The sequence below is a fragment of the Oenanthe melanoleuca genome, chromosome 1, assembly GCF_029582105.1.
Source record: "Oenanthe melanoleuca isolate GR-GAL-2019-014 chromosome 1, OMel1.0, whole genome shotgun sequence".
NCBI classification, from domain to species: domain Eukaryota; kingdom Metazoa; phylum Chordata; class Aves; order Passeriformes; family Muscicapidae; genus Oenanthe; species Oenanthe melanoleuca.
Window position 1 is genome coordinate 85,953,667 of NC_079333.1, and position 20,031 is coordinate 85,973,697.

Here is a 20,031-nt window from a genome sequence, read left to right on the forward strand (position 1 = left end):
GTGCTACTAGCTGCTTGAATTGTGAATACTTTGGCTCCTTTTATAAGCAATTGAACCAAAACACTTTCTTGGCATTTGCTTTCATTCTTCATTTCTGCTTTAATAGAGATAGAAGGTACAGTGCATTTATTTGTATGCAATTCCCCACAGGTAATCTTCAGTTGCAATACATAAAACTTAATTTTCCCTGATTGCACAAGATTTCTTATTCTACACAAAGTTGTAAATCACAACAACAAAGACTCCTTGCTTGCTCAGTGTAGGCAAAGCCTTGCATTGCTTGAACAATTGCTTTGGCTTTCCCAGGTGCTCCTGCTGCTGCATTCCAAGAGCTTTCAAAAGCCTTCAAAGATTTATCCAACTTCATGCTTTCTGCAGGTAACATTGATGGTGTGAGGTGATGATGTAGGACTTTTTCTCAATATCCACCAGAACACATTCCTTATCAAATTTATAAAGGACTTCAGCAAATATATGTTGTTTTTTTTTTTATCCTTATCTCATTAAGCTAGAAGCAAGTGTTTTCCTTTAAAAAATGACATGGTATTGTTGCTCCTTTCACACAACCCTGATCATTACAAAACCAGCATTTTCAAGAAATATATTTCCAGGAACAAATCTGAGAATATGAGCAAAAGGGCACAATGTCATGTCTGGTAACGTGTGCACAGTGCAGCTATCAGGAAAAGAAGGGTCTGTGAAACAACATGAGCATAATGTTCCTGGTTCACAATCCCATTTACAATTACTTGGGGTCACACACCATAATTTGGAAGCCATTTGCTTTAGGACTCCCAGGCTTGATGTATGCATTAACTCTGAAGATGTCCTCCGCCCTTAGTTGGTGGTATTTAACTTGTCCAATTTCAGTTAATTCATAATTTTGTGGGTATTGTTGATCACTTGAGTAAGAAATAGCACCAGGAGCCTTGTGAAACATTAAGGAAGGAAAGGGGTAGAAAATTGCCTGAAAACTCTGAAAGTATAAAATTTGGCTCTTTTTAAAGTTATTGCTTAGAGTTTACATGTGATCCATACAGCTCCAGGATCTAATCAGTCTTTCCTAGATTTTGCTGAAGTTTTTAGGTACAGCTGGCTCACAGTGAACGTTTTCACAAGGAAGGACTTTCTAGATTCAGCACAAAGCTGCTTCACAGAGATTTCCTTCCTTGCAGTAACTGGCTGTAATGATACAGCTGCCAGGTCTCAGTGAGGCATGAGGGCATCATCTGAACCGCTTCTGAAAGCCTCCTGATTCATACAGGTCCCCAGCCAAGGTTGCTGCCCAGCATAAGGATGCTCACACTTCTGCTAGCACCAACCTCTTTCCTCGTGGTGCAGGTGGACACCTGGTCTCAGGAGGGGAGGCACAAAGGCTTTCCAGTTTACAAGAACAAGAGTGAAGGATACTCAGCATAGCCAGAAGGCTGCTGGCTTTCTATTCAGAAAGTGTTAGCTGTTAGTTGTTTCAGGTCTCCCATGGCTGCTCCCCCACACAGGGACACCCCACTGAACTCCTAAACTGCTGTGGCTTTGTAATTTCTCGTCTTAGCTGAGAAACATCATCTGTGAGACAATTTCCTGATGGACATCTTGTCAAAACAAGCAAGTTCCTGGGAAGTACTTAAATTCCAATGAGTTTCGTTTTTTGATGAAAAAATAGTTTGTGAGTAAAATCTACACAAGCTTCAACAGGGACTCTTCTGGTACTGAAATCAGTGCCAGATGGGCACCAGTCCTTCCACTGTTGAACACAGCTGGAGTTTTGCCACTGACTTCAAAGGAATTAGGATCAAGCCCATGAATTCATGACTGCACTTTTTATTTAGCTTTCTGAATAATTTATAAGTAAAAATAGGCTGTATTCTCCTACTCTTTCTGATGTTGAGTAAAGCTGTATTTGGTTACATTTCTTACTTTCAAAGGAGCTTTGGTGCAGTCATGAGTGTCTCATTATGGAAAAGGGTGTCCATAGGGGACAGACAGAAAGAAAAATGAAATCCTTAGGCATATCGAAGGCACACAGCAGATCAGAGATTCAGAGATGACAGATCAGAGCAAGAAAGTCCTCACACTTTGAGCTGAAGGCTAAATAGCTACCATTGTTTCAGGAAGTGGAGTGGGATCTAGAAAGCATACTTCTTTTTTGTGAGTTCATCTATTTTTAATGATATTGCATTTAGTTTTATTTTCTTTCTTCTCAGTTCTTTAGACATTAATTTCCATAAGGTTTCTTGCTGTGCTTAACTTCTGAACAGACTTTACAGATTGCACATTTCTCTGGGATCCACCAAACTTGTTCTCCACCACTGCAAACCATTTTCCTTCTTAAAACAATTTGGAAAAAAGGGGAAAGAAAAAACTTCCCAGTTCACCACCCAGGGCTTAGTGTTTACTTCTGCTGCACGCATCATTTATTTTCATTCTGCAAGATCATGATGACACGCTCATCCAAGCACATGCTGTTCTAATATGCTACATTCCTTCAGCCCCTCAGTGCATTAGAAGTGTCATTGCTGCTAAATGAGAAAGATCTCGTAGGACAGGCAAATAGATTGCTAAGTACTGCTGGCTTTCAAAGACCCATGTTGTAGATGAAAATTATTGGCTTGCTTTTTCAGGTTGATACATTGTTGTGTATGTGGATGACCCTGGTTGGGAAGGCTATCTGCTGTAGGGTTTTAGAGAATTCGTTCCTTGAGAATGTGCTGACGTATTTAGCAGGTTTTTGGAAAAGAGAATGAGATGTATGCCTCAACCTATGACTGGAGGAACAGAACACTTGAAGTTTGAGATGTGTCCTAGGAAAGTATTTCTGCAGCTATCATTTCATTTGAATCTGTTCAAGCAAGCACATGTACTGCGCTTCTTATATTTTCTGGGTGCATGGAATAGCTCTGCTCTCAATCACAGTGTGGGTTTCAGAAATCTATCTGCCATGATGGATAAACCACTTGCAGAAAATCTGTTCCACATTTGCTTGTTCCTCCATGCCAGTAAATTAGAAAAGACAAAAGTGGATTGTTAGAGATTAACACAAAACCATTAAATAATGCTTTGGTTTAGCTATAGTATTTTCTCTTAAACTGTGCCTTACTAATTATTCTTCATAAGATAGTGCCTAAATAAATAACTGAGGTAGGGTTTTGTAGGTTTTGCCAAATGAATTTAAATTGTCCATGGAAAACTTCGGAGGCTTTCTCTAAACACTTCTAAATCTGAATTAACAAAACATATAAAAGATTAAAATTATTGATACATTCGATATGACTTGGTGGAAGAGCCTTTGGCACAAATTTGTCTGTTAATATCCCACTAGTAAGCTCTTGAATTGCTGTGTGTCTTCTGTACTAACCTACCAAAGAACATATAAAGTATTAGGTAAAGAAAATTATGTACTTCCTTCTAATGTCCATTTCAGTCAAAGGCTGTTTTGTTACTTGGCTACAGCAGAAAAAAGATTGTATCCTGAATTTGCTGGTAGGGATAATAGTAAGGAAAAGCTGGTTTAGCTTTCTGAAAGACTCGTTTTTGCATCTGAAAATGCTTTTACAGATGAAGTCCTCTCAGAAACCCAGCAGAGACAGAAGAATCTTGTACAGTTATGCCCTTAGTTACTTAATAATCTCACTGTGCTTCAGAACATAAATTATAATACTAGCAAACTAGTTTAATGAGGGCATACGAACTTAATATTTCCTGAAAGTACCTTCTCTGAAGTGAAAATGCAGTAATAAATTCAGACTGTTTATTTTAATCACAGAATCAGATATGGAACTGCAAGTTGCCAAAGTCTCCGCAAGGCATAAAATAGGGATGTACATGATCTTCTCAATATTTATGAACCATAAAGTATAAAAATCAGCAGTCCCTAGGTGAAAATATTTTCAGTCTTTCAGGGGGACATTGTGAAGATGTTTTATTAATAATTTTAATTTTGTTTTCTGCTCTGCTCAGTAGTTCCTTTCTAAAAACTTGAGCAGGATGCTCTTTCTTTCCAATTTGTTCTTTTGTATTAGGTATGTAGAGATTTGAAGGGATTTGTAACTTTTTGCTTTTAAAACCAATTTGAGTCTTACACCTGTATTTGAACAGCACCATTCTTTAGCTAATAGTTTCCATAAATACAGGAAAAAAGATTTTGTAGCAAATGAATCTTAATAAAGTGTCCTTTCTCGTCCAAATTGGCTCCAGTTTATCAAAATACTGACTCACATGTATAAAACTGAGAATTTAAGCAATCTTTTCTTATTTAGAAAAGAATGACATTTTAGTCACACATTAGTAACGCTTTGGTATGCACAGTATCAAGTACATGCTAAAGTGTATTTGTAAGCCTTACACAGTGAGACTCTCTCTTTGGTAGGGCAGATGTCAGTCAGAAATTAATCCCTTACCCACACCTAAATGACTACAAAGTAAGAATATTCAGTAGCAGAATTGTCCTCCTTCTTACAGAAGACAGCACTATCAGTGAAACACCACAATCCAGGAGCTGCTGTGGTGACCACAGTGTATCGAAGTGTCCCTTGGAAGTCTAAATTGGGATAGAATAATTTTGACACTAACATGGATTAGTAAATGCACTGGCATATTTGTCAAGGGAGATGTAGTGAGGATTAATTATTAAAATCTGACCTAAATGTCCCGTGTTTCTCTCTTCTTCCATATTAATAACAAAAATAAATTCCACAGTAATAATTTGCTATTTGGATTAAACCTAGAGTTAATTGTCACATACACCAGACAAGAAATAGATTTTCTTTACTCTTCATTCCATCTGGGGTATGTAAGTAGGTGCATAATGTTGCCCATTGAAACTATACTTAATTAAGTCATATCAAGATAAAAAGAATATAGTCCAACGTGGGACCATCAGTGTAGATGACAGTTTGTCTCCTGTATCTGCTCATCCTTAAAAAATAAATAAGTTGAAACCAAAGGTAGTTCCTTTTAAACCCACATGTATTAGAAATCAGAAGTGTGCATGTATATCTGTGCATGCAAGCATGGGCAACAGCAACTGAGAGAAACTCGCCATAATACATTATGCAGAAAAAAAACGAGATTTATGTGAAGACTAATAAAAAATAATTTTGGCAGTGGAGAAGTCCTGAGTGATGTAGCTTAGTATTTGTCACCTATGTGTAAAGTCATAATTAGAGTATCTAAGACAGTCATATCTAAAAGCCAGAAGCATGGAAAAAACTTCTCCCTTAGCTCATATTGCATGGGCTCTCTGCCTGGACACTAAAGTCATGACAGCTTGCATTGTGGCAGGGTGGAGAGTACGGCTTCCTGATCAAGGCCACCAAATTTTTAATGAACAGCACTTGATTACTGCTCCCATTGTAGGAAAAGGTTGTCTGGAGGTGAACAAGACTGTGCACAGAGGTATTCCACTCCCACCCTTCTACACTCCCAAAACTAGATGAGCTGGAGCTGTCTCCAGTACGATTACCCACAGCTAGGGAAGGTCTTCCTGAGAAGCAGGCACAGTAGCTCCATGAACTGACTGGTGCATCTTACCTCAGCATGCAGGACTCACAGCCAGTAGTCACCAAGACCCTGTGAACAGTTTTACTGCACCATCTCATCAAATCTCTTGCATGATAAAGTCCCTCAGATAATATAAGGCTTGCTATTGTAAGACTTTTTTTTTTCTAGACAGGATTGCAGGGCTGCTGGGAATGTTTTACTGGTTTGACATTCAAATCCAAGCCTTATCCCTCTAAATCTTATGTCATGTTTTTAGGACAGCCCCTTTATAAAGAATGGATTTGGGGTAAAATCAGTCTCGCTGCATTCTCAAGGGTATAAATCTCAAGTCACTTTGGCCTTAGCAGAACCAGAAATTCAAATATAGGATCTTTCCTATATGCCGAGAAGGGATCAAAACTGAGTGAGAAAGTTAAGTTCTGGTATTCGAGATTGTCATAAGAGTTACAAGCTTCCAGAAATGTCAAATTCCTGACACTGACTATGGGTCAGAACTTTCCATTAAGCTTCTCATCTGGAAGCAAATCTGCCTGAAGATCAGATGACAGAGATCAGAAAGCAAAGCTTATTTACATATTCAGAGTTTAAAATAAGAAATTTGCAATCATGTTTATGTTTTAAAAAAGGTTTCTACAAGTTTTTCGTGAAGAGGAAGAACTGTTTGCTTTTACAAAGTAGCAAGCAGACTTTTCTCTGGTATTCACAGCCTATTTGGGAAGTACTTTCCAGCATCTGTGGGCAAAGCTGTTTAAAAACAGTTCCCTACAAAAATAAAGTCGTGAGGCTATAAAGCATTTTTTATCTTGGCAGACCAAAATATTTTTTCCCAGTATTTCAGGAAGCCTCTGACATTCTCAGAAGTTCATTAGCTTGACTTTTGGGGAGGAGTTTTCTTTCTGTCTTTAATCTTCTACTGATATTGAGATTTACTTTTGTTTATATCAATACATGGCTATTTTTTATTACTTCATGTTTAGATGCTTGCTCTCTTACTGGCATTTCAACTAGGTGCTGCTTTGAACAAAAAAGTAAGGGATTTTGTTGTTTTAAAAAGAACAGTTTCAGTGTTAAATTGGATTCCAGACAGTAGTATTTATAATCTAATTCTTACAAGAGATTCAGAGCTTGATATCAAGAGCTGGAGCACGTCATTGTCCACATGTAGCACGTTGTAAAATCAGAAGTTCTAAATTATTTTTTAACTCTCTTTTTTCCTATCTCAAAGAGTTGAAATATATTCTTTTTCTGCTTGTTGTTGATTAGCAAATGTTTTCTCACTCTCTGCGGTCAAAGAGTCATACATATTTGATAGCTTTATCCTTTTCTCCTTAATATTTCAAGTAATTCTGCTAGACTATCTTCATCAATGGGGTAAGTGGAGCTGTAACACCTACTTAAGGGAGGGGAGCCATCTGGTTTCCTTGCAACTCGGAGCCTGCTGGCAAATATTAGGTTATACCAATTTAGAGCATGATGAAGTGGGAAATAATGGACATTTCTGAAGAATCTGAAATAGGATCAGCTGTTATCGGCAAAAATTGGCAGGTGCAGTGCACTATGCTGGCTGTAAGCGTGGTCTCAAGTTGGAGAGTGCAGCTGGGAAAATGACTTGCTAATTGAATGGTTGCAGGTCTCCCAGCAGCTCTGAAAGTAGTGGAGCATCATTAATTGGAGGCTCTTGGTTGACTTAGTGGAAGCTGTGACAAAAAGAAGGATCCTGAAAGTTGAGGTTTACTTTCTAGATGTTTTAGTGTGGTTTTTGCCTGTTACACTGAATGAGTCCTCGTGGAGTCAGAAGTGCTTTCAAACTCAGGGGGACTGGCCTAAGGCTAGCACCATCTATTCTTTTATTTACAGCATGGTGACAGTGGTTGGGAGTCCTAAAAGCTACGCAAATTACACATTTGTTTAACTGCAGGTTTCTGTTGTTGTCTTTCCCTTCCCTCTCTTTTTCCTTTTTATTTTAACTTGTGTTAGGTTTCAAAATTAGCTTGGCTTGGAGCAAAATAATTTTTTTTTCTTCTTCTTTTTATTTCGAGCCTTTCTTTAGAAGACCTTGGCCACAACTTGTTTCTTGGATGCTGCCATAATTCATAAAAGTAGTTATAGAAAAAAATGCCCTAGTTTTGGTCCAGAATAGTCTTACATGCATAGTCTTACATGCACCTCTGGCTTATGTGGGTCTCAGAATAGCAGTGAATGCAACAGCACATGCGCATTAGCTGTAGCTTCCTTTTTCATAAGTTGTTTTTATTAATTAAGTGCAAACATACTGCTGTGCATCCCAGTTTAATATAAAGGTCTGTTGGCAAAATGTGGCATTTTCCATCAGCTGTTAACACACCTCAAGAGAAGATGTATTGGCAATAAGTGTTGTGCAGCAAGCACTGCTGACTTCAGAGTGCACTTCATCTGTCATTAGTGACGGCAGCATCCCTGTGCACCTAAAATTTCTCCAGATGTGTACAGTGTAACTTTCCTGGATGAGTGACAAAGGCTGGGAGGCAAGAGACTTCAGTGATGGGGTTATGCCACCCAGCACGCCTCTGTTCTGCAGGGACACGAGGTTTTCTGAGTGTGGATTAGATGAAGAACAGCAGGGTGAAAGCTGGCCTGAGCCTCCTGAGCAGTGTTCATGGGCAGTAGGTCAAGTGTTAAACCCTGATGAACTGATGAAACCACTTTTTCAAGCTGATCCCTGAGCATGTCTTCCAGTGGCCATCAAGCTCTTCCAAAGTTTAGATGATACAGCTAGGGAAAATGCCTTCAGTTTGCATCTGCATTTGGATAACCTGTGTTAGGTGTGAGGCAGGGAGATGAAACTGGGAAGATTTGGAAGCTGTACCCTTGGATCAAAACCTTGTGTGGCAAACATCAAGCACAGGCCTGTGATGGAACTGAGAATAGCAAAACACTGATGAAGAAGCTCCTGCCTCCTTCCCCAGTCTCTGACTTAGTAGGCTGGGACAAGCTGTTTTGGGGAATGCCATGTTTTTAAAATGTTGTAGCTTCATGTGGATCAATTTATGGTGCCTGGTTCTAGAACTCTTCTGGATGCTTACTTTGCCTCTTTTGATCTTCCTGGCATTAACAAGTGGATGGAAATAATTCACCTGGCCTCATAAATTGAATAAATTCATAGAACCATTTAGGTTGGAAAAGATCTCTAAGGCCATCCAGTCCAACCGTTAATTCAGCACTGCCAAGCCCACCCCTAAACCATGGCCTTGACATGCCAGGTCTTTTAAGTCTCTGAAATACCTCCAGGGACAGTGGTTCCACCACTTTCCTGGGCAGCCTGCTCCAGTGCTTGACAACCCTTTCAGTGAAGAAATTTTTCCTAATACCCTATTGTAAACCTACCCTGGCACAACATGAGGCAATTTCCTCTTGTCCTGTCAGCTGTTACCTGGCAGAAAAGGCCAACCCTCACCATGCTACAACCTCCTCTGAGGTTGTAGAGAGAGGTAAGGTCCCCCTGAGCCTCCTTTTCTGCAGTGCAGGGAACCTTACCACTCTCTACAACTCCTGTCTTTCCCTTTTCGTCCCCACACAGCTGAATGAATCTGCCAAGCAGCTGATGGAGATGGACAAGCCGTGCTCGGCCGCCGCCTCTGGCTGTGACTTGCCGCTGGGGACAGAGACGGTGGCGGTGGCGGCGGCAGCGGCGGTGGGGCTGGCACCGTGCTCCACACTGGCCGGCGCCGGGGCTGCCGGAGCGGCACAGCGCCAGGTGGAGGGCAAGAAGAACACCAAGAAGCGCCACTCCTTCACCGCCCTCAGCATGACACACAAGTCCTCCCAGGCCGCCAGCAACCGGCACTCCATGGAGATCAGCGCCCCCGTCCTCATCAGCTCCAGCGACCCACGGGCAGCCGCCAGGATCGGGGACCTGAGCCACCTCTCCTCCAGCGCCCCGGCCCAGGTAAGGGGAGTGAGGGCGGTGTGGGAGTCTCTCTTCTCTCCGGCCCCTCTGGCTAGCCCTGAACCGGAGGAGGATGAAAAACCCATGTGGACACAGACAAAAGATAAAGGAGGCTCCTTTTCCCAGGATATTGTCCAAGAGTTCATTACCAAACAGGCTCCAAGCGAAAAGAGAGCGAGAGAAGATGGCGGGGGAACTTTAAACTCAGTGGGCGGGGGAAAACCCAGCCAGAGCCAATGGGATCACATGGGCGGGGAGGGGCCAGGAGGGCTGAACCAACGCCACAGAGCCCGGGGGGATGCGGGACAAACCATTTCCAGTGCTGTACAAGCGCAGGGTGTGGGCACGGTGGTGGTGGCGCTCAGCTGGTGGCACTTAGCAGGTGGCACTCAGCTGGTGGCACGCCCTTGTGTCACCTCTCCAAAAGGGCTCACCCACGCACGAAGCAGTCACACGGTGCTGTCATCCTGGTGTGATGGTACTTGGCATCTGCCATTCCTATCCTTGCGTTAATCAGTGGGCAGCCCTGAGAACCCAGAGGATAAGGACAAATAGGATTCACAATACTGCAACACTTTAAAAAACAAAAAGTAATCCTATAATTTGTTACAAGTAATGCATCTGTTGCACCAGTTTCTCTAGTAGAAAGAAGTAATTTTGAGTGATCCCATTATCCTGAATGCATCCATTACTCTGCAGGACAGCAATGTCAGTATGAAATTCGCACACTGGGGATAAAAAAAGATTTTTGGAATAATTATTTCCGTAGAGATCACTGGAGGATGAGCAAATATGCTATACTTTGACAAGTGTTGTACCCAGCAAGTAGCTGCTGCTCAGAAAAACCCAAGGAGTTTTTAAACCATCACACATGCTGAGAGTGCAGCCCTCTCCATCCTTCCCCTCGCAAAGGAGGATGCAGCAGAGCATCCTCCCAGACATCCCCACAGGTTGCAAAAGGAGCTTCCAAGAGGCTGCTTCTGGGACCCTGGCAGAAACAGGAGCCAAAATCACCAGGGGTGCACTGAAACCCTTGGCTATTGCCCACTGTTGCTATGGATAAGGAAATCCTGCTGGCAATTTGCAGTTTGAAGGTGTAGAAGAGAAGGGAGAATAGTCACAGTCCCAAAGCTCTTCTGCCTCAGCCTTCCTGCCCAGTCATCTACACAAGTGTGTGTGCAGATTGGTACCCACAGGTGGTTTATAGACCAGTTCCTCATAGTCTGTGCTGCTTGTTGGTGCCAAGACAACCTCAGAATGACAGGGTCTTTCCACACATCATGTCTCTGCTGAAAAAAGCCATCCTCACCCCTTTTTCTCTCCCTGGACATGCCTTCTGGCCCTTCACATCCATGTCCCCATATGGGAACAAATAGATGGGGATATGGGTAGATCCATATCCAGATAATTTACCAGCCCTGTGGTGGCCCAGAGCAGGAATCAATCCATGTTACAGCCATTGCCCATGCTGGTACACATGTAGATGGCCAGGAGAGGGACAAGCAGAAAACTGTAGGGGCTGCTTTGGGCAGAAATACCTGTTTATGTCTATCTGTAGTGCTGGTGGGTCTCCCCTGTGAGGCCAGTTTGCTGCACCAGACCATGGGGTCACTCCTGAGAGCTGTGCCCTGCTGTGACCCATGACATGAGCCCCAGGCCCCAGGTTTGCAAGGACACTGGGTGCCTGCATGCACACCACATGTGATGCAGGGCCGGCCAAAACTGTACTGAGAGGACCTCCACAGTGGAGCAGTACTCTCTGCCCCTGCCTCAGCTGCTCACTTCCCTCCACTCCCCATCCACATCAGGAACCAGAGAGGCAGCTCAGTCCAGTGTAATAGCACTCATTTTCTTCCACATGCCTTTTCCAGGAAGGATTTCTGTGGTGTAAGGTCTTTTCCCCCTTTCAGTCCCCAGCAGGAAAGTGAAGGTGAGGATATGGCCGCCACACAAAGCAGCATGGGTGCCAAGATGTACTGGGACATCTGTGAAGCAGCACAAGCACTACACATGAGGGAGGGTCCCAAACTTGTCAAGTAAATGACACCCAGGTTTTTGGCACTGAAAGTGACACATTTGGACTTTACAGAGACGTGATAGACAGTGGCTTTTCTGTTGCTGTGCTAGTCAAGAGAAACACAACACATGCCCTTTCTTGTTAGACTCATGTTGAAGATTCTTTCTGAGCTATTAAACCACAAAAGTTATACCATGAAACAAAAAGTGCCTTGATTATTCTCCCGTTTTAACAGAACGACTGGTATGCAAAACCACGTTCATTTCTCAAACAATTTTGTCATTTGCACACAAGTAGTAGAGGACAAGAAGGACCTGATGTTTCTGATGACAAGTTATGATTATCGAAATCCAGCCCACAGGAAGCTTGGTTGAGTCCTTTGTCGCAGATGGGAAAACATGTAATTGGTGCCGTGGTCAAAATCTCATCTAAGGCTGGGGTGCAAGGAAGCCCATGGTGGGAGCAGGTTTGGGGGGTGGTTCTGCCTCAGGGCATAGAGCCAGAACAGGCAGCTGAGCACATGCCTCTAACAGTGCTGGACAAAACTCTTGGCCAAAATCCAGGTGGCTCCAACCAGCCTTAATGAAAAGAGGCTTCCCTCGATCAAAAATTATCATTGCACCCTGGCACCCCAAGTGTGGCATTTACATGTATGAATACATATCTCTGCTTTTGGGAACCTTGCTTTCTACTTTGAGGGATTTAAACATTTTCCTTTGAAAACTTTGCTATGAATGTGGATCGATAGGGGAAAAAAGTGGGGCTGAAGTTTTCACTATATTCTCTTGACTGTAGGAGCAGCCTTCAGAAAAATGCTTGTAAGATTAGCAATAAAATCACAAGAGCTACAAACATTTATTCACCTGCTTTTAAGCCTTCTTAGTTAGGTCAAAATACAAAAATACAGAATTTGGATCTTACCAAATGTACATTAAAATTGCGCAGCTATATATATGTAACTATTAAACCCATAATAATAGGGGTTACTCTTTAATTAAATGTGTCAAAAATTCAGTTTCTTCTCTGCCATCTGCTTAGACCTGACATGGCTCTGAAGCAATTAATGATGCTTCAGCCTTAGACAGAATATCAGTTCAGCACTTTTCTTTTTATTCACATGGCTGAGCGCCAGCCACAGTAGCATAAACAATGGGCCCCATGAGCTCTTACATCAAGGCATTCAGGGCACTGAGAATCTTGTCTTCAGATTTTTTGCTTGAAAATGCATTTGGCATTTCGAAGGTAAATGCCCTGTATGTCTTGTTCAGGGTTTGACGTCTTGACAAATCTGCAAACTGATTCTGCTGCTGCTTAGGAAGTGCTCAGGGGTGATGCTGAGAGCCTGGGCAGGTTATAGGAAGGCTGTGCATGTAGCTGCCAAACTCACCAGTGAGCTCTGCTGCAGGAAGATGTCTCACCTTTTCTTTCCTTGAAGAGGAGCCTCTCTGTCCTACATGTCATTGTCACAACCTTTGAGTGGTTCTCTTTGTAACCATCTCAGGACCTCGCTGGTTTGCAACAGCAAATTCAGCCAAAGCTTATTTCTTAAAAGGGAAGCAACAAACTTACAGTTTCAGTATCTAGCAAATTTATGCCTTTTTTTAAAATTAGAATGTAAATTTCATTTATTGTGTCATTATATCCCATCCTTGAAATTTCCAGGCACTTTTTCATTGCTTATTTAGTAGATTTCTTTATAAAAAGAAATAAAGGAATTTTGTTCAGTTTAGTAGGTACGAGTTTCTCTGGAATATATCAAGACTGGTATTTAGCTTGCAGGGGGGATTCTACATTTTGAAAAAGTTCAATACAGTTGAACTTATAGCCTAGTTCTTATAGCCTGTCCTTTGAACAAGCAGAATTCAATTACAGGAGCTCTTGAATGGCATCCAGTCCCCCAGCTAAGGGCAACCGCCTGGTGCCCAGCAAAACAGTCTCCTCAAAACAAGCATCAGTTTTCCCTGTAGACCTGAGGCACCTACATGTGGAGCACCTGCTTTCTCTCTGCTGACAAGAGAAGAAACAGAGACATCTAGGGATTACTGCCTAAGTTACTGCAGGAACTTAAAATTTAGGTGCAAATTTTACATGCTTCAGTAAATGTAGCATATATTCTACCCCTTACAAGTTATTTCATGCATAGTGTTTTATTCTTGTGGCTTTTGTCAATTCTTGGGAATTGAAACCAGACTTCCACACTGAGCTGAAATGGGCTTTTTTTTATTTTTATGAGTCGTTAGGATATTATAAGCCTCCAGGAGGGCACAGATTTCTACATATTGTGCACTGACATGCAGACCAGACTATGAAATCACATGTTTTGAAAGCAGTTCTGCATACCATTAATTTAATAATCGAAGACTGCTGGCCTTCTATAATTGTTCTTTAAGCAGAACCAACTCAGCTGTTTTCCCCAAGCCAAGATGTATTTTGAAATGAATGATGGTCTTAAAAAATATCTTCACTGACTATAAACTTTGGGATCATTGAAAGGCAGAAGAATCAACTTGAAGTCACCTCAGCTGGATAAAATAGCTGGAATTCCACAACAGTCAGGATATAAAGCATTTAATTTAAAAGAGGCAATGCTAGAATCCTAATTTTGCATGCAACTAAATTTGCTTGTATGCTTTTTACTGCATGCTGAGCATCACTCATTAACTGTAGGATCTCCATCTGAAAGGTAATAGTGTCTGTCCATCATGCAGAGTGTCCTATCATACTGGCAAAATGGATTTTTATTGAAAAAAATAGTAGTGCTGTGATGGAGCTGACGCTGAATTAGGTTACGGGTGCAGAGGAGCAGTTCGTAACTGAGACTCCTTGGGGAGTGGGGAAGGTCCCCCTGGAAAGTAATCATGCCTAGGCCTCAGATGGCTTGTCCTGCTTCCATTTTCACCCCTTATGAATTATTCGTCCCTGTTAGTTGAAAAGGTCATGGGTCAGTCCTGCTCCAAATCCCCTGGATTTTGACAGAAAAAGCGTCTCTCATGAATAATGAAGCATGGCTTTGTGCACACCAGGGTAACAGCTGAGTGAGGAAGAAAGGATCCTCCCCACAGAAGGAACTTCTGTGTGTGTTTTGAACAATTCTTCACCCTGCACAAGAAGTCAATTTGTATTTGCAAGTATTAGTACAAGCTCCTAACCAGAGGACACATGTTCAGGAAAAGCTGAGAACAATGTCTTGCACGTTCCCAATCCCAAAGAGTGACAGCATTTGAAATGAAAAATGTTCCTTGAAGTGTCTTGCTATATAAATCATTTGGAAGTGTGTCCTTATCAGTTATTTAGAAGTGATGAATTTTAGCTGAGAAAATGTAGTAGCAGAACTCTGTTTGAGCCTTGGCTGATAACCTAAATGTGCTGACCATGAGAGGCATACAGATTATACCTAAAATCCAGAGACTAAAAATGGACCTTGAATTTTCAAGTACACAACAAGCTCTAAGAAAATAACTTAAATTCAGGTATTTTTCATCTTTGGCTGGGAGTCCAAATTCTATCCAATCTGTTCTGTTGCTGACTCTGAATGGCAACTGAGTGGACACAAGAGCAAGACAGGTGAAGCTGAGGGCAGCTATTTCAAGAGGCAGCACCAGTCAAAATGACAAAAGAGAAGAAAAATTAGTCCAACCTGTCTTTCTGTAATTTATATCAAAATATGTCACAAAAAATGCATAAGAGCTTTTGCTAATGTCTAACATAAACTAATTACTCATCTTTGTACATTTTCAGTTCTATTCATAGTTATTTATAATTGATTCCAGACATGGCCTATTCTAAATAGCTTTTTTCTTTTCTTCTTTTTTTTTTTTTTTTTTGGCTACCAATTGGTATTTGAATATACTCTGTGCATATTGGGATATATAACAGTATTTGTCAAACTATTGGAAATGAGGCTCATGAGCTGACTCAGTCTATGGTCTGGTTACATAAACAATCAGAAATCCAGGTCAAAGCAAAATTGTCTTTAGGTAACTACCAGGTTAGAGACAGTGCCTTCTCTTTTTCCTATAATATGCCTTATCACAAATATATTTTGAAAGATTTTTCAAGAACCACACAAAATCTTATTTTTTATAGGAGCTAGGAAGAGAAAGTAGTGCTTTAGAAGGGTTATTTAACTGTGCATGAAATTCCATTGCCTGTAAAAGAAAAACAGTATATTTTTTCCCAGATGCTCCTCAGGGTAGTAACCTGAGAACATTTTACCACTGAAATAATTTTTGCACATAGCTAATCTTGAGGCTTTACAGTACCTGCCAGTCAGGTACTGGTTTGGAAGTCTCAAGAGCAAGTGAGAAACTGTCTTGGTATTTACCCATACTGTAAAATCCTGTTCAGCTGGCACACACTATGTGTACATGCATGACATTTGAGCAGAAATTACTAAAGTGTATATTTTCCTCTTTGTTTTTACTTGGAAGGTTTGTTTATTTGTTTGCTGTTATTTTCTCCCTGGAGGGGGACTTCATACAGGAGGCATTGCACAGGATCCTGATGAGTTTGTTGTGCAGTTATCAAAAGGACAATTATGAGTGTGGGATTAAATTCACATCTTTTACAGGTCAAGCTTTCACTTGAAGCCTTCCCATGTTTGATTTTTCATGTTCTTTGATTCCAGAATTACAAGAAACTATTTACTACAAACCCATTTAAAACCTTCTGGTGGAGAGCTATATCTTGAGTATAGTCTGAGAGAAACAAGGCTGAATAAAATATAATTCTCATGATGCTCATCCCTATGATGCTTAATTACTCCTCATTTGGGGGAGCTGAGAAGCTGTGAGCCAGAATAATCAGTGCTTTTATGGAAGGTAATGTCAGATGAATCTTCAGAAGAAAATGACAACATTATTTGGGTTTTTTCTTCTAATTTTTAGGCATCGTTAGATTGCAGGATAGGGGAAATGGAAGCTCAGGAGATTAATTTACTTGACTTCTCCAGCTCTCTGCATAGCTCTGAGAGCTACTGAGAGAAGACATGGTCTAGAATTTTGGTCTGTTCCAAACCAAAAATAATCAGGGCCAACCTGGTCTTAGAACAAGCTGGCATAATACTCTGCCTCACCTTCATCCACAGCCACAGATACTTGCAGGTTGTAAGAACCCCTCTGTAAATCATATAAATTTAGCTCCAGTTTTTGCAGGAAGGAACTGAGTATTTATGCAGCTATTTATGCAGCTGCAGCTGTTATCCTGCACATTTGATTGTTTTTCACACACGCTGTTATGGAAAAAAAAATTCTTCCTCTAGAATTGATAAGTCCATTTCAGCCCCCACTTTGATAATTAGCATTTGATGAGGCTACTTGATCTTGCATGTAACACTTTTCATCAATACTTGGTGTCACTACCATGCATTAAGTGCTAATACATTATTTCTAGGAACATTAAGGTCCAGAATGATTGCCACAGTCATTGTTTTATGGAGTCAGCAAATTAGAGAAACGAGTCACAGGAATCTTAAAGACCATTAGCCTGTTTTTATGATATTTCCAGAGGATGATATGTCAACTTATGTGAGTTGAGTGGGTGTTTTCCTCTTATTTTAAAGTAATATTAAAGAGAAATTTAAAGTAAGCTGTAAATATGCATTCAAGACATTAAAAGAATTTTTTCCTGAGAATTAATGAATGTGATAAGTGCCCTGTGGTGAGAGAGTGCTGGATTTTCTTTGAAGTCAAAACTGAGAATTCTGGTTGGTGATTTTCTAGATGATAAGAACATTCGTCTGATAGCAACAATTATTTTTCAGTGAAGGCTACTGCAACCTGCAATATCACTGTACTCTGTTCCTAGTTTTATCACTGTCTTCCTGTCTTCTATTCCGCTCGAAGACTGAGTCCCTTGCTTTTGCAAGGCACTTCACTAATCCCTAGAGCCACCATGTCTTTTCAAATTAAACCACAAATGTGGCCTTAAAGTACTAGTGAAAATCTAAAGTAAATCTGCAAGGGAAAAGAAAATACAAGTTATGCTGGAAGTCCAAACTAGTAAATCTTATGCTTAAAGGTGTGGGTAGGAAAAGTGAAAGGGAATGAATTTGAAAAGATGTTTCAGCCCAGATATGTAGTTGTTACTTTTAATTTATTGGTGTCTCTGGGCTTGTCAGTAGTATTTGGGGGGCAGTTGTGTTTCAGTGGTCATACAGAAGCTGTTGTGTTTATGGGAAAAAGAAGCAAAAAGTCCTTTTAATATTACTCTCCATAATCACATAACCACCTACTACACCAGAGTAGCTGGTGATAAAAACAGAGGGCACAGCATGAGCTGGGAGTGAAATACCTGTATTGCAGCACTGTCATTCCTGTGTGTGTAGTCTGGGAGTTTTACTCAAGATTTAGCCTTGCACAGTACAGGTGGTGCTGCTGTGCTACCTGTGGTCACAAAAAAAAAGCAGAAATTAGTGCAGAAGGATCAGAAGTGGCTTTCAGCATGCATTTGTGCATCTGCTTTTTCCTGCTGGCTGGCATCTGGGTCTGTAGTGTCCAGAGGAAAAGAGCTGGTGCTGCTGAGCTGTTGAAACAGTGGTGAGTGGTGCTTGGAGGATGCCAGATTGAAGTGGGAGCATGAAGAAGTCAGATTTAGCTGTTCATGGGCCTAAGTAAATGGGATCAGATTGGCAGTGTCTGGTTCAGAAAACTGAAATATAATTAGAATTAGGTGAATTAGAATTAGAATAAATGGCCTCCTAATCAAGAGGTGTGCACATGTGATCACCCAGGAGGTCACATCTGGAAATTCAATGGCCAAATGTTTAAAGGCATTAGAGGCTCATAAGGATAGAGAGGAGCAGCAAATGGTATTTTCAGAAGTGACTCCTATTACTTAAATTGCAATAAAATCTGTGGGAATCAGGCAGTGAAGTACTTAATGCCACCCTGAGAAAACTGCAAGGTGCCTGTTTTTTATCAGTAAGTGCCTACGTGCCTCTTAAAGTCCTGGCTGTCAGAGACATCTCCTACCTGTAAGGCTTTAGCAATGCTGAGTAGCAGAGACTGAAGAAGGTTTAAGACACAAATGCTGCAGTGTTTGAGCCCTCTCTGCATAATGTCTGTGCATGGCTCTCTTTGTGTGTCTGGTGCCACACAAGAAAGATGGATCATGTAGGGACATGCCATCAGAAAGCAAGGATGTGGCACACAGCCTTCCTAAAAGGTATCAAAGCTGAGAACAAGAAAATCAGAGCATTGTCTTGCATTCCCATTCCCCTGGGCAGATGAAGAGGAAAGGAAGACATGTTTAATACCTTGTTCCTTAGATCACAATAGCAAAAGTACAACCTGGCTCCAGGGCTAAATAAAGAAGGAAAACTAACTAAGTCCTGCTACCAGCTGTGGTGGAGAAAGGCCTGCTGTGTTCTCCAGGAGGATTATTGGTATTACTGGTAACTGGAGAAATGCACATAAAATTGTAGGAAGAGTAGAAAGGTAAACTTCCAACACAGGTAATCAGAAGTATAAATAGATTATTCTTTTGCAAAAACCAGACTCTTCAAAATCTTATTGCAAATACTATCTTGCAAAATAATCTAGCAATATTGTATTTTATAATATGAGTTAATTAGTGATACACACAGAAGACAACAGGACCTTGAAAGAGTCAGCTTAGAAAGCCTTCACCAACTGTGTCAGGGACTGTAGTTTAAATGCAAAGCTGGTGAACATTCAGATGCATAATAGCAATCAAGCAGCCACCAAGAGAATACATCAAGGAGCACAGAGACACATGAAGCTGAAGAGCAGAATACTTTTGTGACAGTAAACATCAAGATGAGAACAGAGGAGCTGAATTCAATGTGTAGAGGGCCAGCACGTCCTGTGGAGTAAAAAATGATGATGAAAAGCAGGGTCATAGACAGACTGGAAAGTACACAGTCATGTCAAAGCCTGTAGGGAGAGCAGCTAAAGAAAAACCAGAACACAATCAGGAAGAAGATCTAGATCTAGATCTAGAACTGATCTGGATGTATAGGATACTAGGCTGTACAAAGTGGCAAAAATGAATGGTTTGTAGGTGCCAGGCTGGATGCAGTAATATTGGAGAAACCAGATATAGGCAAGAAACTGAATGTCAGGTAGATACATATATACAGAACTGTGGAGATATCTTTGGGATTATTCAAGGGAAGAAAGCAAAATTGTCATCCATCATCAGTGAATGACAGTTAAATGATTTCTTAATCCCTTGGACTATATTTTAGTACAAGCATAATAGATAGCACTTGAGATCATGCTTTTAGTAATACAGAAGACACAGAAGGCCACATTGTCCATGCAAACAGGCAAATAGATGGTGCTTTTGATGCTCTGCTCTTTTGGCTTGAACTCATCACCCTGCAGAGTCAGTCAGGCTGAGCCCAGGGTGCCTGCAGTGGCCACTCATGTGTCTTAAAGATGAAGCATTGGTCAGCTCCCAGAGCTGGATGTCATTGCTACTAGTGGAATGAGTCCTGTGATTGGAGTGCTGGCATCAAGGGCTGCAGGCTTCAGGAGTAGGGCAGGACAGGTGAGAGAGAGGTGTGGAACTGTAAGTAAGGGAGAGGTTTGACTGTAGAGTTAGTGATGATGTGGTAAAGTGTCTC

At 41.2% G+C, this 20,031-nt stretch overlaps 1 protein-coding gene across 1 annotated transcript in view; it reads left to right on the top strand.

The window, feature by feature from the left end:
- Window positions 1–20,031, top strand: part of SH3RF3 (SH3 domain containing ring finger 3) — a 241,159-nt gene that overhangs the window by 169,204 nt on the left and 51,924 nt on the right. The window contains exon 4 of the mRNA XM_056499356.1: window positions 9,056–9,424. Within this exon, the coding sequence (XP_056355331.1) occupies window positions 9,056–9,424 (369 nt within the window). The remainder of the gene's footprint in view (window positions 1–9,055; window positions 9,425–20,031) is intronic.